At 35.8% G+C, this 13,648-nt stretch overlaps 1 protein-coding gene across 3 annotated transcripts in view; it reads left to right on the top strand.

The window, feature by feature from the left end:
* LOC134360246 (netrin-1) overlaps window positions 1-11,721 on the top strand; it is a 201,512-nt gene extending 189,791 nt beyond the window's left edge. For all 3 annotated transcript variants that reach the window (XM_063074366.1, XM_063074368.1, XM_063074367.1), the window contains one exon: window positions 9,469-11,721. In XM_063074366.1, coding sequence (XP_062930436.1) covers window positions 9,469-9,797 — 329 coding nt within the window. In that variant the 3' untranslated portion in view covers window positions 9,798-11,721. The remainder of the gene's footprint in view (window positions 1-9,468) is intronic.
* Window positions 11,722-13,648: the final 1,927 nt, after the last annotated feature.

The following is a 13,648-nucleotide window of genomic DNA, read 5'->3' on the forward strand; positions in this document are numbered from 1 at the left end:
CACCAAAAATACTTGCAAATTTCTATAGATGTACCATGGAGTGCATTCTAACTGGCTGCATCACCGTCTGGTAAGAGGAAAGGCTACTGCACAGGATCAAAATAAGCTGGAGGGAGTTGTAAACTTAGTCAGCTCCGTTATGGGCACTAGCCTCCGTAGTATCCAAGACATCTTCAAGAAGCGATGCCTCAAAAAGGCAGCATCCATCAATAAAGACCCCCATCACTCAGGTCATCAAGGAGGAGGTACAGAAGTCTGAAAGGATACACTCAGTGATTCAGGAACAGTTTCTTCCCCTCTGCCATCCCATTTCTGAATGCATATTGACCATTAAGACCACCTCACTACCTTTTTGACTTCTGTTTTTGCATTACCTATTTAACTAATATATCTATATATTTACTGTAATTCACATTTTTCTATTATTATTACTGCAAAGACAACCATTTTCACGACATATGCTGGTGATATTAAACCTGATTCTGAACAGTTTTTGAGGCAGTAATCTTCATAAAGTCCCTGAATCAGACAGAAGGTGTTTTGAAGGGGAAACAAAAATATAAGCAGACATTCTTTTGTAGTGCATTGGTTGTGCCTAAAGCCTTTGTTAAATGAACTTATTTCATTAGATCTTCTTTGTAATGCGGTTTTTGCTTTCTACAAGCCTGTACCCAAAATCCTACAGTGGGCAGCCAAAGGCATTCACATAGAGACGATAAAACAATACTTAAGGTCACCTCAGTGGAAAGACCAGAAGATAACTGGAAGTGTCTTTGGCAGCGTTTACTCAGTTTTAAATGGGTGAATTTGACTAATATCGACTAGAATAACAACAGTGTAAAAGGCAAAGGGGGAGGAATTCTTGAAATATATACCAATATTTTTTTTTGATCTATGTGTTTCCAGCCAGCAAGGATAGATGCAGTGCTTAGATTTAGTTCTGGGAAATAAAATACCACAAGCGATGCCAGTTCAGTGAGCGAACACACAGAATATCGTGATTTTGTAAAGGGAAAAGTTATAGTCAAGCCAAAATTATTTAACTGGAGTTGGATAAATTAGAGCTTAATACAGAACAAAGCTGAATATTGAGGGTCAGAGCAGTTCCCAAAAATAGGGAATACTAAGTCCAAAAAGAAGAATGACAGCAGGTTAGCAATTCAAATAAAAGAAAATAGCACCTGCTTGTTAATGTCAATATCTAATTGGCCAATCATGTAGCAGCAACTCAATGCATAAAAGCATGCTGACATGGTCAAGAGGTTCAGTTGTTCAGATGGAACGAGGAAGAAACATAATCCAAGTAACTGCGGAATGATTGGTGGTGCCAGACAGGGTGGCTTGAGTATCTCAGAAACTGCTGATCTCCTGCTATTTTCATACACAACAGTCTCTAGAGTTTACAGAGGATGATGTGAAAAACAAAAAAAAAACAAAAAAACAACCATCGAGCAGCAGTTCTGTGAGCAAATATGCCTTTTTAATGAGAGAGGTCAGAGGAGTATGGCCAGACTGGTTCATGCTGACAGGAAGGCAATAGGAACTCAAATAACCACATATTACAAAAGTGGTGAGCAGAAGAGCATATCTAAATGTACAACACATCATACCTTGAAGTGGATAGGCTACAGCAGCAGAATACCACAAACATACACTGTGGCTACATTATTTGGTATACGATGTACCTAATAAAGTGGCTGCTGTGTGTAGTACGTGAAGAATGAGACCAATTAGGGATTACAGGAACGAGCATGTGGAAGCGTAGTTAAGATGTTCAATGAGCATTTTTGCAACTGAATTCATATAAATCATGCCATATTATAGCAATAAAGGAAGAAAGTGGAGGAAATCTGGTTAGAATGGATATTAGACGTGCTTCAAAGATTAAGTGTCCTCAGAGTATAAAATAGAATTTGATCCAGATAGGATACACATTTCTAAGTATCTTACCAAGCCATTGGGGAAGGAGGGCCGGGTGCCAGAAAAATGGAAGTGTGGAAACACTCGGCCCTATTTTAAAAAAAGGGATAACCCCCTCCCACCCAACAAAAAAAGATGGAGGTTAGCCAGCTTGACATTGTTGGTGGGAAATTTTATCTTTTAAAGATAATTATCCAAGACTAATCAAATTAGCATTTGGAAACATATGGGGTGAAAAGGTAAGTTGTGCTAAAGATAAGATAAAGTCCTCTGCTTTCAATGACCAAGATAGCTGCAGTTAATAGAGTGTAAATGGATTTTCAAATGAGAGTTGACAATTTACTGTGTAATATTTCTTGTGTCATGAGATTAGAGACCTATGGCAACTTGACAAGTAAATGGAGGTGAATATTTTGAACAGGAGTAATGGATACCGTGATCTTTTTTTTGTGCTGAAACCATTTCATGTTTCAAATATGTTTATTATAAGGAATTAAGAGTAGTTGGTGTAATTTCAAAGTTTGCAGATTCCAAGAAACTCATCTGCAGCGTAACAATGAAGAGAACAATTAACATATTTCAGGAAGGGGAAAGTTTGATGAGGTTGACAAAAAGTGGGATGAAATTTGATGCAGAGAAGTATGAAGCAATGAATTTGGTTGTAAGAATCAGGTGAGACCATCTGAAATAATTGTTTAAATTTTGAACTCTGAAGCAGAAAATGGAGAGACCTGGGATTGGTGTACACAAATCTTTGAATCATACTGAGAACCAATGATTTTGAAGCAGCAATAATGGATACACGTAAGCAGAATTGTACATGGACAACTATGTGTAAACACATAGTTAAGACAAGCAAAGGTACTCTTTGACAATGACTTGGTTCTTGAAAGTGGCTTTGTAAATCATAAAACTGTATTTGCTTGAAGAATGAAATGTTATTCCTACTTTATTGGTATCTGCAGGTTTAACTGCAAGTGTACAGGAAGCTTAATTTTTTTAAAGATGTATCAAAGTTGTCGCTCATTGGGTCTGACCAGGCAATCTGATGAAGTTAGTTCTGGAAGTGGAAAGAAGACACTAGGTATTTCAGAGTGAAAGAACACACAAGAAGGGAGAAAATACACAAGATACATAACAGGAGTATTGGTTCAGAAGCTGATAGTTAGACATTCTGTAAAAACGATACTGCCTGGATTAAGATACAACTGAATTATGAACAGAGGTAGGAGTTGAGAGAGTAATGGAGAAAATGAGAAATGAAGCTAAGCAATCTAGATAGGAGATTGGTCATGTATAGCAAACACAAAATGATAAAGAGAATCAAAATAATGTGTTTACTTGGACAAAAGATTAGTTGCTTTCAAAAATGGCATGTTAAAAATTAATTATGCTACATTTTGATGCTACTATCACAGTGTAGTGAAAATCATTTTTTTTAATTACAGTGAAAGAGTTTAATGAAAGGAAAACTATTAATCTCATCACCTAAGAATAAGTTTCAACACATGGTTGGTAATAATTGAAAACACAAAGAAAGGGTTCATTAATAATATGGTTAAGTTTAGAAGTAATAATCTTCTCAAGCAATTGACTTGATACTAAGGCTGAATATGGTGTCTGAATATGGAAATTCTAACTAAGGAACAAATATATGAGAAAGGATATGAGGAAAATAAGGTAATAAAGGAATGAATCATATCAACATAACTAATTGTGGTACAAGTATTTCAAAATTTTTTAAATCAGTTATGATTACTAAATGAAAATATATAAATTCAAGATAAAAATATGCTTTCTAATTAAAGAGTGACAAAGGAGTAAACATATGTTTTAATTTATTTCTTACAATAAGAGTCTAGGTAATTTTAAAGTACTGGAACTTAAGTCTTAAGTTTCTGATCATAATTTTCATGGCAAATTCAATGTTGTCTATTTATTTATTGGGATAGTTATATAAGATTATAACACATAGGAGCAGAGTTAGCCCATTCGGTACATCGAGTCTGCTCCACTGTTTGATCATGGCTGATTTATTTTCCCTCTCAATCCCATTGTCCTGCCTTCAACCCGTAACCTTTGATGCCCTTACTAATCAAGAACCTATCAACTTCCACTTTAAAAGTACCCAATGACTTGGCCTCCAAAGCATCTCTGGCAATGAATTCCACAGATTCACCACCCTCTGGCTCAAGAAATTCCTTCCCACATGAGTAATATTAACATATTAGTATTCATATAAAATGGTTATAGCTTGGCCCAATAAAACAGGGAAAATTTGAAGTGTGTGTCCTTTAAAATAACATTACTGAATTGTGTAATGTTTTACAAAAGGGCCAAAAATTTATTAAATTCAAATTATAACATAGTTTACTGATATCTCTGATTCTAGCAGTTCCCAGAGAGCTCATCGTTAAATTGAATACCCAAATCGGGCTTAATAAATTGCTTTATTTTTTGCAAGGATATATGTCAGAAGATTGTTAAAATATCCGATGGCCAAATATTTATGTACCACATCTAATTCAATGGTAAAATGCCAGTGAATGTATGGACCTCTGATCTACCGTACTTGCGTTAGAACAACTCCATTTTGTATTAACATTATTATTACAGGAGGAAAAGTTCTTCATAAAGACTGTTGCTATGTAGATTGGACACCGCACAGTAGAAATAAAACCTATCCACAGTAAAATAACAGTTTTATTGAACTTTGTGTATTTATAAAGCATTGTCTGTCTGTCATAAACATTTTTCATTGGTCTAGTGTTTAGCTCATTTTTTCCCTCTTCCCTCTGGAAAGGTTTCATAATTTATACAGTATATTTAATGTATTTTTCTCTGTGTTATTTTTCTATCATGACCGTGGGACATTGTGGTTCACACACTCCTGCGTTGCTGCCATTGAGACAAGTCTGTGATCAGCTGGTAGGAAGTGCACAAGGTTAACTCTTCCCTGCTGAGATCAAGCAGGCTACTGCTGTGCTGTGACCCACGAACAGATGACAGTTCAATTGCTGTTAAGGCTGTGACTCAAATTTAAGAGCCTGTAGTTCAGGATGTTAGCAGTGTATTGCCAGGCCTGCAGGTCTCTCTGTAATAGCACTGATGTAACATTTCTAATTACTTATCTCTCTCTCTCCCCCTTTCTTATTTTGTGTTTATTAAGTCACTTTGCACCACAAACATCATCTGGTCAAAGACTGGACAAGTGGTTTGTTTCTCAGCCTCAAAAGATTTTGTTCTAATTAGAAGCATATTTGATTGAATTTTTTTCATTTTAGATGAATCCCAAATGGAAATACTCAGCTTTACATTTTCAAAAAGTGTTTTATTGGAGTTGCTGGTTTTGAAGTATCTTCCTTCAAAGTTCAAGGTTCAGAGTACATTTATTATCAAAGTACTTACATGTCATCATTTTCAACCCTGAGATTCATATTCTTGTGGGCATACTCAATAAATCAACACTAGAATAATAACCAGAATTGAAGCAATGAGAAGATCACAACTTGGGTGCTCAACCAGGGTGCAAATACAATAAGAAAGAAATAACTATAAGTAAGTAAGCAATACATATCAAAAACATGAGATGAAGAGTTCTTCAAAGTGACTCCGTAGTAAACATTTCAATGATGAAGCGAAGTTAAGAGCCTGAGGGTTGAGGGGTAATAAGTATACCTGAACCTGGTGGTGTGGGTGCTGAGGCTCCTATACCTTCTTCCTGATGGCAGCAATGAGAAGAGAGCATATCCTGGGTGGGGGGGGGGGGTGTCCTTGATTATGTATGTTGCTTTCTTGTGGCAACGTTTTGTGTCGATATGCTCAGTGGTGGGAACGGCTTTACCCATGATGGACTGGGCCATATCCACTACTTTTTGTAGTATTTTCCATTCAAGGTCATTGGTGTTTCCATACCAGGCTGTGGTGCAGCCAGTACTCTCCACTACACATCTATAGATGTTTGTCTTGGCATCTTTAGATGTCATGGCATTCCAACAATGTTTTCCCACATTAAAAGTGCTTTAATTTTTTTAGAAATTTGTTTAAGAGTATAGCATTATACATACATATTTACATTGCTAATGCATATACAACCAGCACAATGCACGGTCATTGTCCCTCCTCCCTGGCAGAAGGCCTTTCTAGTAGAGATGATCTAAGCCAGCACCTATTTTCAGCCTATGTACAGTAGAGTTTAACTACTTATTATCTTTAACAGTGAAGTCTGAGGCGCTATGAAAATTGACACTTTACCTCCTGGTTTTTGTTTGTTCACATTGAAAGTCTTGGATGCAATTACTTGTCAAGATTTAAGATATTAATCTCTGTACATCTAAAAATAGGACTTCCATTGAGCTACATACTTCAACTAAAGTAAGCAATAATTTGAGAGAATTGTTGGTGCTTCCCTACCAGGCTGTGGTGCAGCCAGCACATTTCAGAGAAACAAGGGATGACTTAAATAAGATGTTTCATAATTCAAGATGAAAAGAATAGAATGAATAATTGATATGGTGAAATAAGGTATGCAGGTCTCTTTCTGTAAATACGTGATAGTTCTGACATATAATCAGTTGAGCGTTGCTGTGAAGATAACCCAAATCCCAAAGTATCTGTAGTGTCTTATTAAGGAACACCCATGCAAATTAAAAAAGTTTGAAGATTTGAAAAATATGCATTGATCTAAAGAAAAACTTTCAAACAAAGGGAAGAATTTTACAGAATGCAACCTTTTCAGTGGTCACAAGAGTAACTTAAACATAGTTAAAGATTTGAAAAAGAACTTCCTGAACTAACACTTTCCTTAAGACTTCAAATTTGTATTATCAAGGATACAAGACTCCTTCATGGATGTCTGTAAACAGAAAAATGTCATAACTGTACACTCAAATCATAATATGGCATGTTTAAAGTTATCCATAACTTCTAACTCTTTCCATATAAAGCTGCTGCCATTATGTGAATCTGTACAGTTTTGACTAATAAATCAAATGTTAAGTTATATTTTCAACAGGGAATCCAACAAGAATATTTTTGTTGATAATTTATTCTGAGTTGATTTACTGCAGATATGGAGTGAGATATGAGCTGATTAGAGCAAGAGCTCACTACAGATGTGAAATGTACAGTCTGGAGGTCAAGTGTTTCATTCCACTTTACCAGTAACAGACTGAGGGTGTGGTGAATGGGATAGATTAACAGCACGTAAAACATTAAGCTGTGGCTTTACTCATGAATTGATTCATCATAATGTTTTATTTTTTTTTCAAATGTGTCAACAACTTGGGATAAACACGCATCCATGTTTTCATAACACAACTATTACGTAGAATGTCAAATAATTTTCCTTTCCAGGAAAAGCACATTTAGAATATTGCTGATGACAATCATTGGATACCAATAAGTGTGACATTTCCAGTTTTATAGGATGCTCTATTGTTTGTGTTATTCCAAACAATGTTTACTTTCACTTAGTATTGCCAAATGCACTTTCTCAGCTCCTCCGTAGCCTCCTGCATTAGACGGGTTTCCTTTTCTACTCGGTAGAAAAAGCACAATTGTTTGAGGAACTGCTTTCTCACTGCTTTCCCCAACAATGAGTCAAACACTAAGGTACAATTGAATCAGTCAGACCAGTCCTGTTTTCATGAAGCCACACATCATAATTACTCTTCAAAATGGGACGGCATGTACACTGGTGTGTGCTGGACTTTTTACAGCACCAGATGTTGATTAACAAAAGTACTTGCATTAACTTTCCAAGCAAAGTCTTGTCTCCTAGCAGTGACTAGAATTTTCAGATATCAATTGTTAAAAATTCAATGGTAGGTCAAGCCTTAACAAATCAAATTACCTATAAAATTCATTGTGAACATCAAGGGAAAAAACTAGGAAGACAACATAAGTTATTTTTCACTTGATGAAGATGTACTGACAGTTTGGTGTAGCTACAGAAACATTATATGATTAAATAACACTCGGTTTCACCAGGGAACACACACTAATATTTCATTTTGTACAGACGTACAAATCACGATTAATTTTTAATGTCACCCTTCTTAATAAAATCAGCATTTTTAAAATTTTACTTAAAGTTATAACATTCAGTCAGTATTAAAGCAAAGAGCTACACAGTTTTATAAAGAAAGATACTCAAAAGTAAAAGTATTCAAAAGGTTATGGGTCCACTTTCAGAAAAGAATGACAATCTTAATTTTGAATTTTTTTCTAATGCAATTTCATAAACTGTTTTACTACATTATGTGAAATAACTGAAGATTTAGGAGGAATTCTGAAGTAGTTTGGGGTATTACTTTTTTTTAGTCTGTCCTGAAAAACCCACCTAACCAGCTCTCAAATGAAGATCTTTCCATTTACAATTTAAACTAAAAAATAACTCAACCAAAGTGTTAGGTAAACCATTAAAATACACAAAAATACAACAGAAACATTTAGAAGTATTTTTATATAAACTCCAGTAAATCTCTATATGATTAGATTGATAAGACATTGTTCAAGGTACTGTACTTAAAGGTAAAGAGTGCTCCAGTCACAAGGTAGAAATAATCATTATATTGGTGCAAACAAGCCATCAGAATGAATGCATGCGCACCAAGCACTGAACCACATACAATCTTTATTTAATCATGAAGCTTTTCTAAAAAACACTGTATAGAAGCAATGAACACTGCATGATTGTGTATAAAGTTCTAATTTAATATTAAGATTCTCTTGCCTTCCTTAATGTGTAGAGAATTTTTTTTACCAGTATTGTGTAGAAGCAAAGAAAAGCAGGAATGTAAGAATGTGTGATACAAAGGCAACTGGGTAGGGCAGGCAGAGAGCATGGACACTGACAAACTGCCACTGAAATCTGCTTTATGGCTCTCACGTGTGCTGCAAAAGGAATTTAAGCACATTATAAACTACTGTTTGACAACTAACAGCACACAGTAAATTTTGTTAGATATAAACAATCACTTGTTCTAATCTTTCAAATTAGCATCCAGTTTAACAGTTCTTAACCTCTGGTACAAACGCAATGTGGATTGTTTGAAGTACGATCAGTTTTCTCACCCTTCATTTTGTGTATCAGCATTTTCCCCTGCTAATTAAGAAAGATTCATTACATGTAGGAATAAACCTCTCCTATGTGGGCTTGGGAAGAAAACTGGTTTCTAAGGTTTTGATTGTATCCTCTGTCAGACATTAATCAGTTACTCTTGTCAGCTCATTTCATACCCTTGGTCTTGTTACATCTTCTCTGCCTCAGATACTATGGAAACTGTTGCTATGATAATAAATATGATATTCGAAACAACTAGTGTGAAAGGTTCAGGATTACAGCTGCATTTGAAGAATTTGTTTGGTGTACTGTTTAATATATGTGTCAACTAAAATATTCTTTAAAAGCAAAATACAGATGTTAGTTATGTTCATCAAATCAGGAAGCACCTACGGTAAGAGAAATATGGTTCAGGTTTTGGGTTGAAAACCTTTTAGCTGAACGTTTTAAATCCTCTTCTGTTCCTATCTTCTCTGTTGCAGCTGTTCAAGCCCATATCTTGAAGGCAGAGAAAGCTGGTGAATGGTGGAAGTTTACAGTGAATATCATCTCAGTGTACAAACAAGGGGTGAAACGGATACGGCGTGGAGATCAATTCCTTTGGGTCCGCTCAAAAGACGTCGCCTGCAAATGTCCAAAAATAAAAACAGGGAAGAAGTACCTACTCTTAGGGAATGATGAAGATTCTCCTGACCAGAATGGGGTTGTTGCAAACAAAACCAGCTTGGTGATACAATGGAGGGACACGTGGGCAAGGAGGCTGCGGAAGTTCCAACAGCGAGAGAAGAAAGGCAAGTGCAAGAAAGCATAAAGGGAGACTATGCTGCTTGACTGTAAGCAAGAGTGATATTAGGATAAAATTAGGAACTTGTGAAGGAACTTATCTAGCAGTTGGGATTTTGGAATTGCCAATTTTGCACCTAATGCTGATTTCAAATTCAAAAAATAAACAAGAATACAAAAAAAAGATGGACTACTCTTTGCATAACAGCTGCAAATGTTCTAAAAAGAAGAACATTTGTTTCATAACCAAAATCCTTTCACAATTGCTCTTCTCTGCATAACGCAGTATGGTTTTTGTTAAAGGGGCACACCAATACAAACTGTTGATAGCTGGGAGTCATGCCAAAACTGGTTTGATCCCAACATAAGCTGTTAACTTCTAGCTGTGCAGTTAACCTAAAATGTGGCAGTCTCTATTTTCTTCCCTTGCCCTGTTTACATTTGACACAACATTCAGTGTTACATACTGAGCTGGTCTGCCAAGAAACTTTTGGCAATCATTGTGGACATTGTATTCCTTATTAAATATTTTCAGAAACAGATAACTTTTAAAAACTTGTAAAATGCCATAGCTATACTTGGTGTCTTTTCAGTTCATCCCAACATTTACCTCACATTTATTAAGTTTGTTGGTTTCTCCTTAATTCTGAACTAGTAATTCTTGATTAAAGATGAAAGCTCCATGCCCCTCTGATAAATTCTCCAAGTTTGTTCTCAAACAATTTTATGGATGAATTTTGATAAACTAAATCCTGTCCAAAAAAGACTGACAGTAAAACATCCTGAAATCAATCTCATATTAAAATATAAATGTAAAGAGAGAAAAAAAAGTACCCTTTCAGTATATGATTACTGAAATAAAGCTATATTTTCGTTTCAAGTGAATTCTTTTACAGGTTCACAGAATCACTGCACAAGAACACAATAATAAATTCACCATTATTTCTTGTATTTCTCTTCAAATCTTAACATATATTCAAAGTCATTAAAGTTTCTATTTGTATAGTTAGTCCTTCATTAAAAGCCTTGGATAGATTTGAACGTACTCTCGACTGGAAATATAACATTTGTTGTTAAAAAGAACAAGTAGAGGATGTACTGTACCTAATTCCTCTCCCTACACCCGACAGGCCTGGTGGTTCAGATCCATCACCTGAACAGTGAACTTCACACCTAGATCTCTTTTGTAACGGTGTCGATGATTACAGGCAATAATTTACTGCTTGTTCCAGTGACCAATTTCAGTTCCAATGGGGCAAAGTGACATTTCAACCTTGTGATCACTATCTCCATCAAGCAACCAACTCAGGTCGCACAAATGACCCTTGCCTTTGCTGTGACCCTGTTTACAAGTATGTGAAGCTCATTCTCTAATCAATCATAACAGCAGACTAAAAAATAAAAAGTAGGAAAACAACTAACCTTAAACCAGTACATTTTACCACTTAAGACTGTATAAAGATGAGGTCTTAGCCTAAAATTAAGAGGTACTAAAGAAATGAATGAGTTTTGTAACAGGGTAAACATCTTCAAGGTACCTCAGTTACAGGTAGTGTATAAGACTGACATAATTGGAAGTGTGTTTATATTGATGTAATGTAGTTCTGGGAAAAAAAAGACATTTATATCAGTTCAGCCATACTCCAGCTAACTTAGACTTTACTATTCCCCTTCTACACAGACCTGTCGGGCTATACTTTTACCTGTTAATAAGTTGAACTGTAAATGTTGTTTAGTTATGGTCATTGCATAGTTTGCAATGTTTTCCTACAATGCATACTAATATATTATCATTATTATATATGAATATATTTAATTACACATAAAATTGTGGATTTTTTGGTTGTTAGATGGCTGTAATTGAACCAGATGTGAACATGTACTATAACTGCTGAGCACCCACACTTGATAGAATTAAATCCAGAATTCAGTTGAATAAAGTCTTGTAAACAATACCATATAATATTTGCTGTGAATTATTCGTGTTGTGAATTTTTCATATTCAAAAGTGCGGGAAAAAAAACTGAAAATTGTGAAAATAACCAACTAGGCTGTACAATCTAGTTTTTTTTAGAAAGTTTAAAATTCTTTCTTCTCTAAGTTCATTAGTGAAGTGATGCTCCAAACTTCACTAGTTGATACATGTGAAAATGTTCAAACTTTGATTATATCATGTTGGTACCGTAAAGGTTTATCATGTCTAATCCAGAAAACGGAAACATTCTTTCTGATTAAATTGTTTATAGATTTCAGAGTTACATTTCTCAAAGGACACAAGAACATGTGTGCTGATACATTCATTATAGGTGAACCTGTTTAGTTTCTGAGATAACACAATGTTAAGAATTGTAAACTGATTCAGAGAAATTGTTGTAGCTGAAATAACACGGGGTGTCACAGTAGCGTAGCAGTTGGGAGAGCGCTATTCCTGCTCAGCGTTCAATCCCGTAAGGAGATTGTATGTCCTCCACACGGAATGCGTTGGTTTTCTCTGGATGCTCCGGTTTCCTCTCAGTGTCCAAAGATGCAGCGGAGAGTAGCCTGATTGGTCACTGTAAATTGCCCATGATTAGCTTAGGGTTAAACTGAGGGTTGCTGGGTGGCATGGTTCAAAGGGCCTATTCTACACTGTATCTCCAAATACATACATATAAATAAATAAATGATATTGAATACACAAGTTAGGCTTGAGTAATTCATGAATATTGTTGGAACCAAGAGAAAGTCATCTGGAAACACAGCCTGTATTGCAGAATTATAATATAGACTGTATTAGCTAGAATTTTCATATATTTTGCCATAAATGAAGCCTTTATGAAACACTGCATAGCAGAAATCCTAAGTGGATCACACTGTAATAACTGGAAGAATTTTGCTTTGCTTAGAATGGCTACTACTCAGAGACAGAAAAATTAATTAGACATCTGATCATTGCTTATTATGTTTAAATCCTTCTATATAGTATTGGCATTTGCCTCCAGCAGAACCTGGACAGCATGCATATTAATAGGTGACTGGGAGTACTCTAAAATTCCATATTCTAAGATAGTTACTGGATTATACTGGGGAAAACTGGGGAAATAATGCCACAATCCATGTAGTTAACTGATAAGATGTGGAGATCCCAAAATGAGCAGACAATGGAGAGCCCAGAGAGCTATTAATATGATGGACTGTCAAGTGACCCAAAATGAAAGCTAAATAAATATTGAAGAAAAGTACGAAATGTTAACACATCCTGAAGTAGTTTCATCTGCCAAAAAAGTCAGTTGAATTCTAAATTAGCACCATAGGCTTCAACAACCCTGACAGTTTTGACTTTATAGAATGTCTATGCACATAAATATTTTCAGTTATCTTGGCCCTACTTATTACAACATGGAGGAAGGCTAATTGGCTCATCTGGTCCATGCTGGTGCAAAATGGAGCAATCCGTGACTCCCCTCCACCCTTATTTTCCCATGCCCCAACAATTTACAGGTTTTAACATGTTTAGCATTTTTCTCTGATTTTTATTTGCTGCTTAGCTACAGTGAGGTTCATTTGCAGTTGCTAACACAACTACAAGCGAATCTTTGAAATGGGGAAGGCAAACGGAGTACCTGGCAGATGCCCACACAGGAATGGTGAGCGGGTGCAAACTGCACAAAGATCAAGATAGAGCCTGGATCCCTGGGACCACGGGTGCTAGCTGCTGCGGGGTCATGCCTGCCACTATCCCAACCACAAAGCAGTAAAGAAACACATTCTATAAATCCTTCCTTTTCCAGATCTTTATTTTAATAAAATGGCTGAAGTTAAACTGCAAACAATTAGAACAGAAATCTATCTCCATCCTCTCTTCTGATTTCAGCGGAGGCCAAACAATGGATGATCATC

The sequence above is a fragment of the Mobula hypostoma genome, chromosome 22 (assembly GCF_963921235.1).
Source record: "Mobula hypostoma chromosome 22, sMobHyp1.1, whole genome shotgun sequence".
Lineage (NCBI taxonomy): Eukaryota > Metazoa > Chordata > Chondrichthyes > Myliobatiformes > Myliobatidae > Mobula > Mobula hypostoma.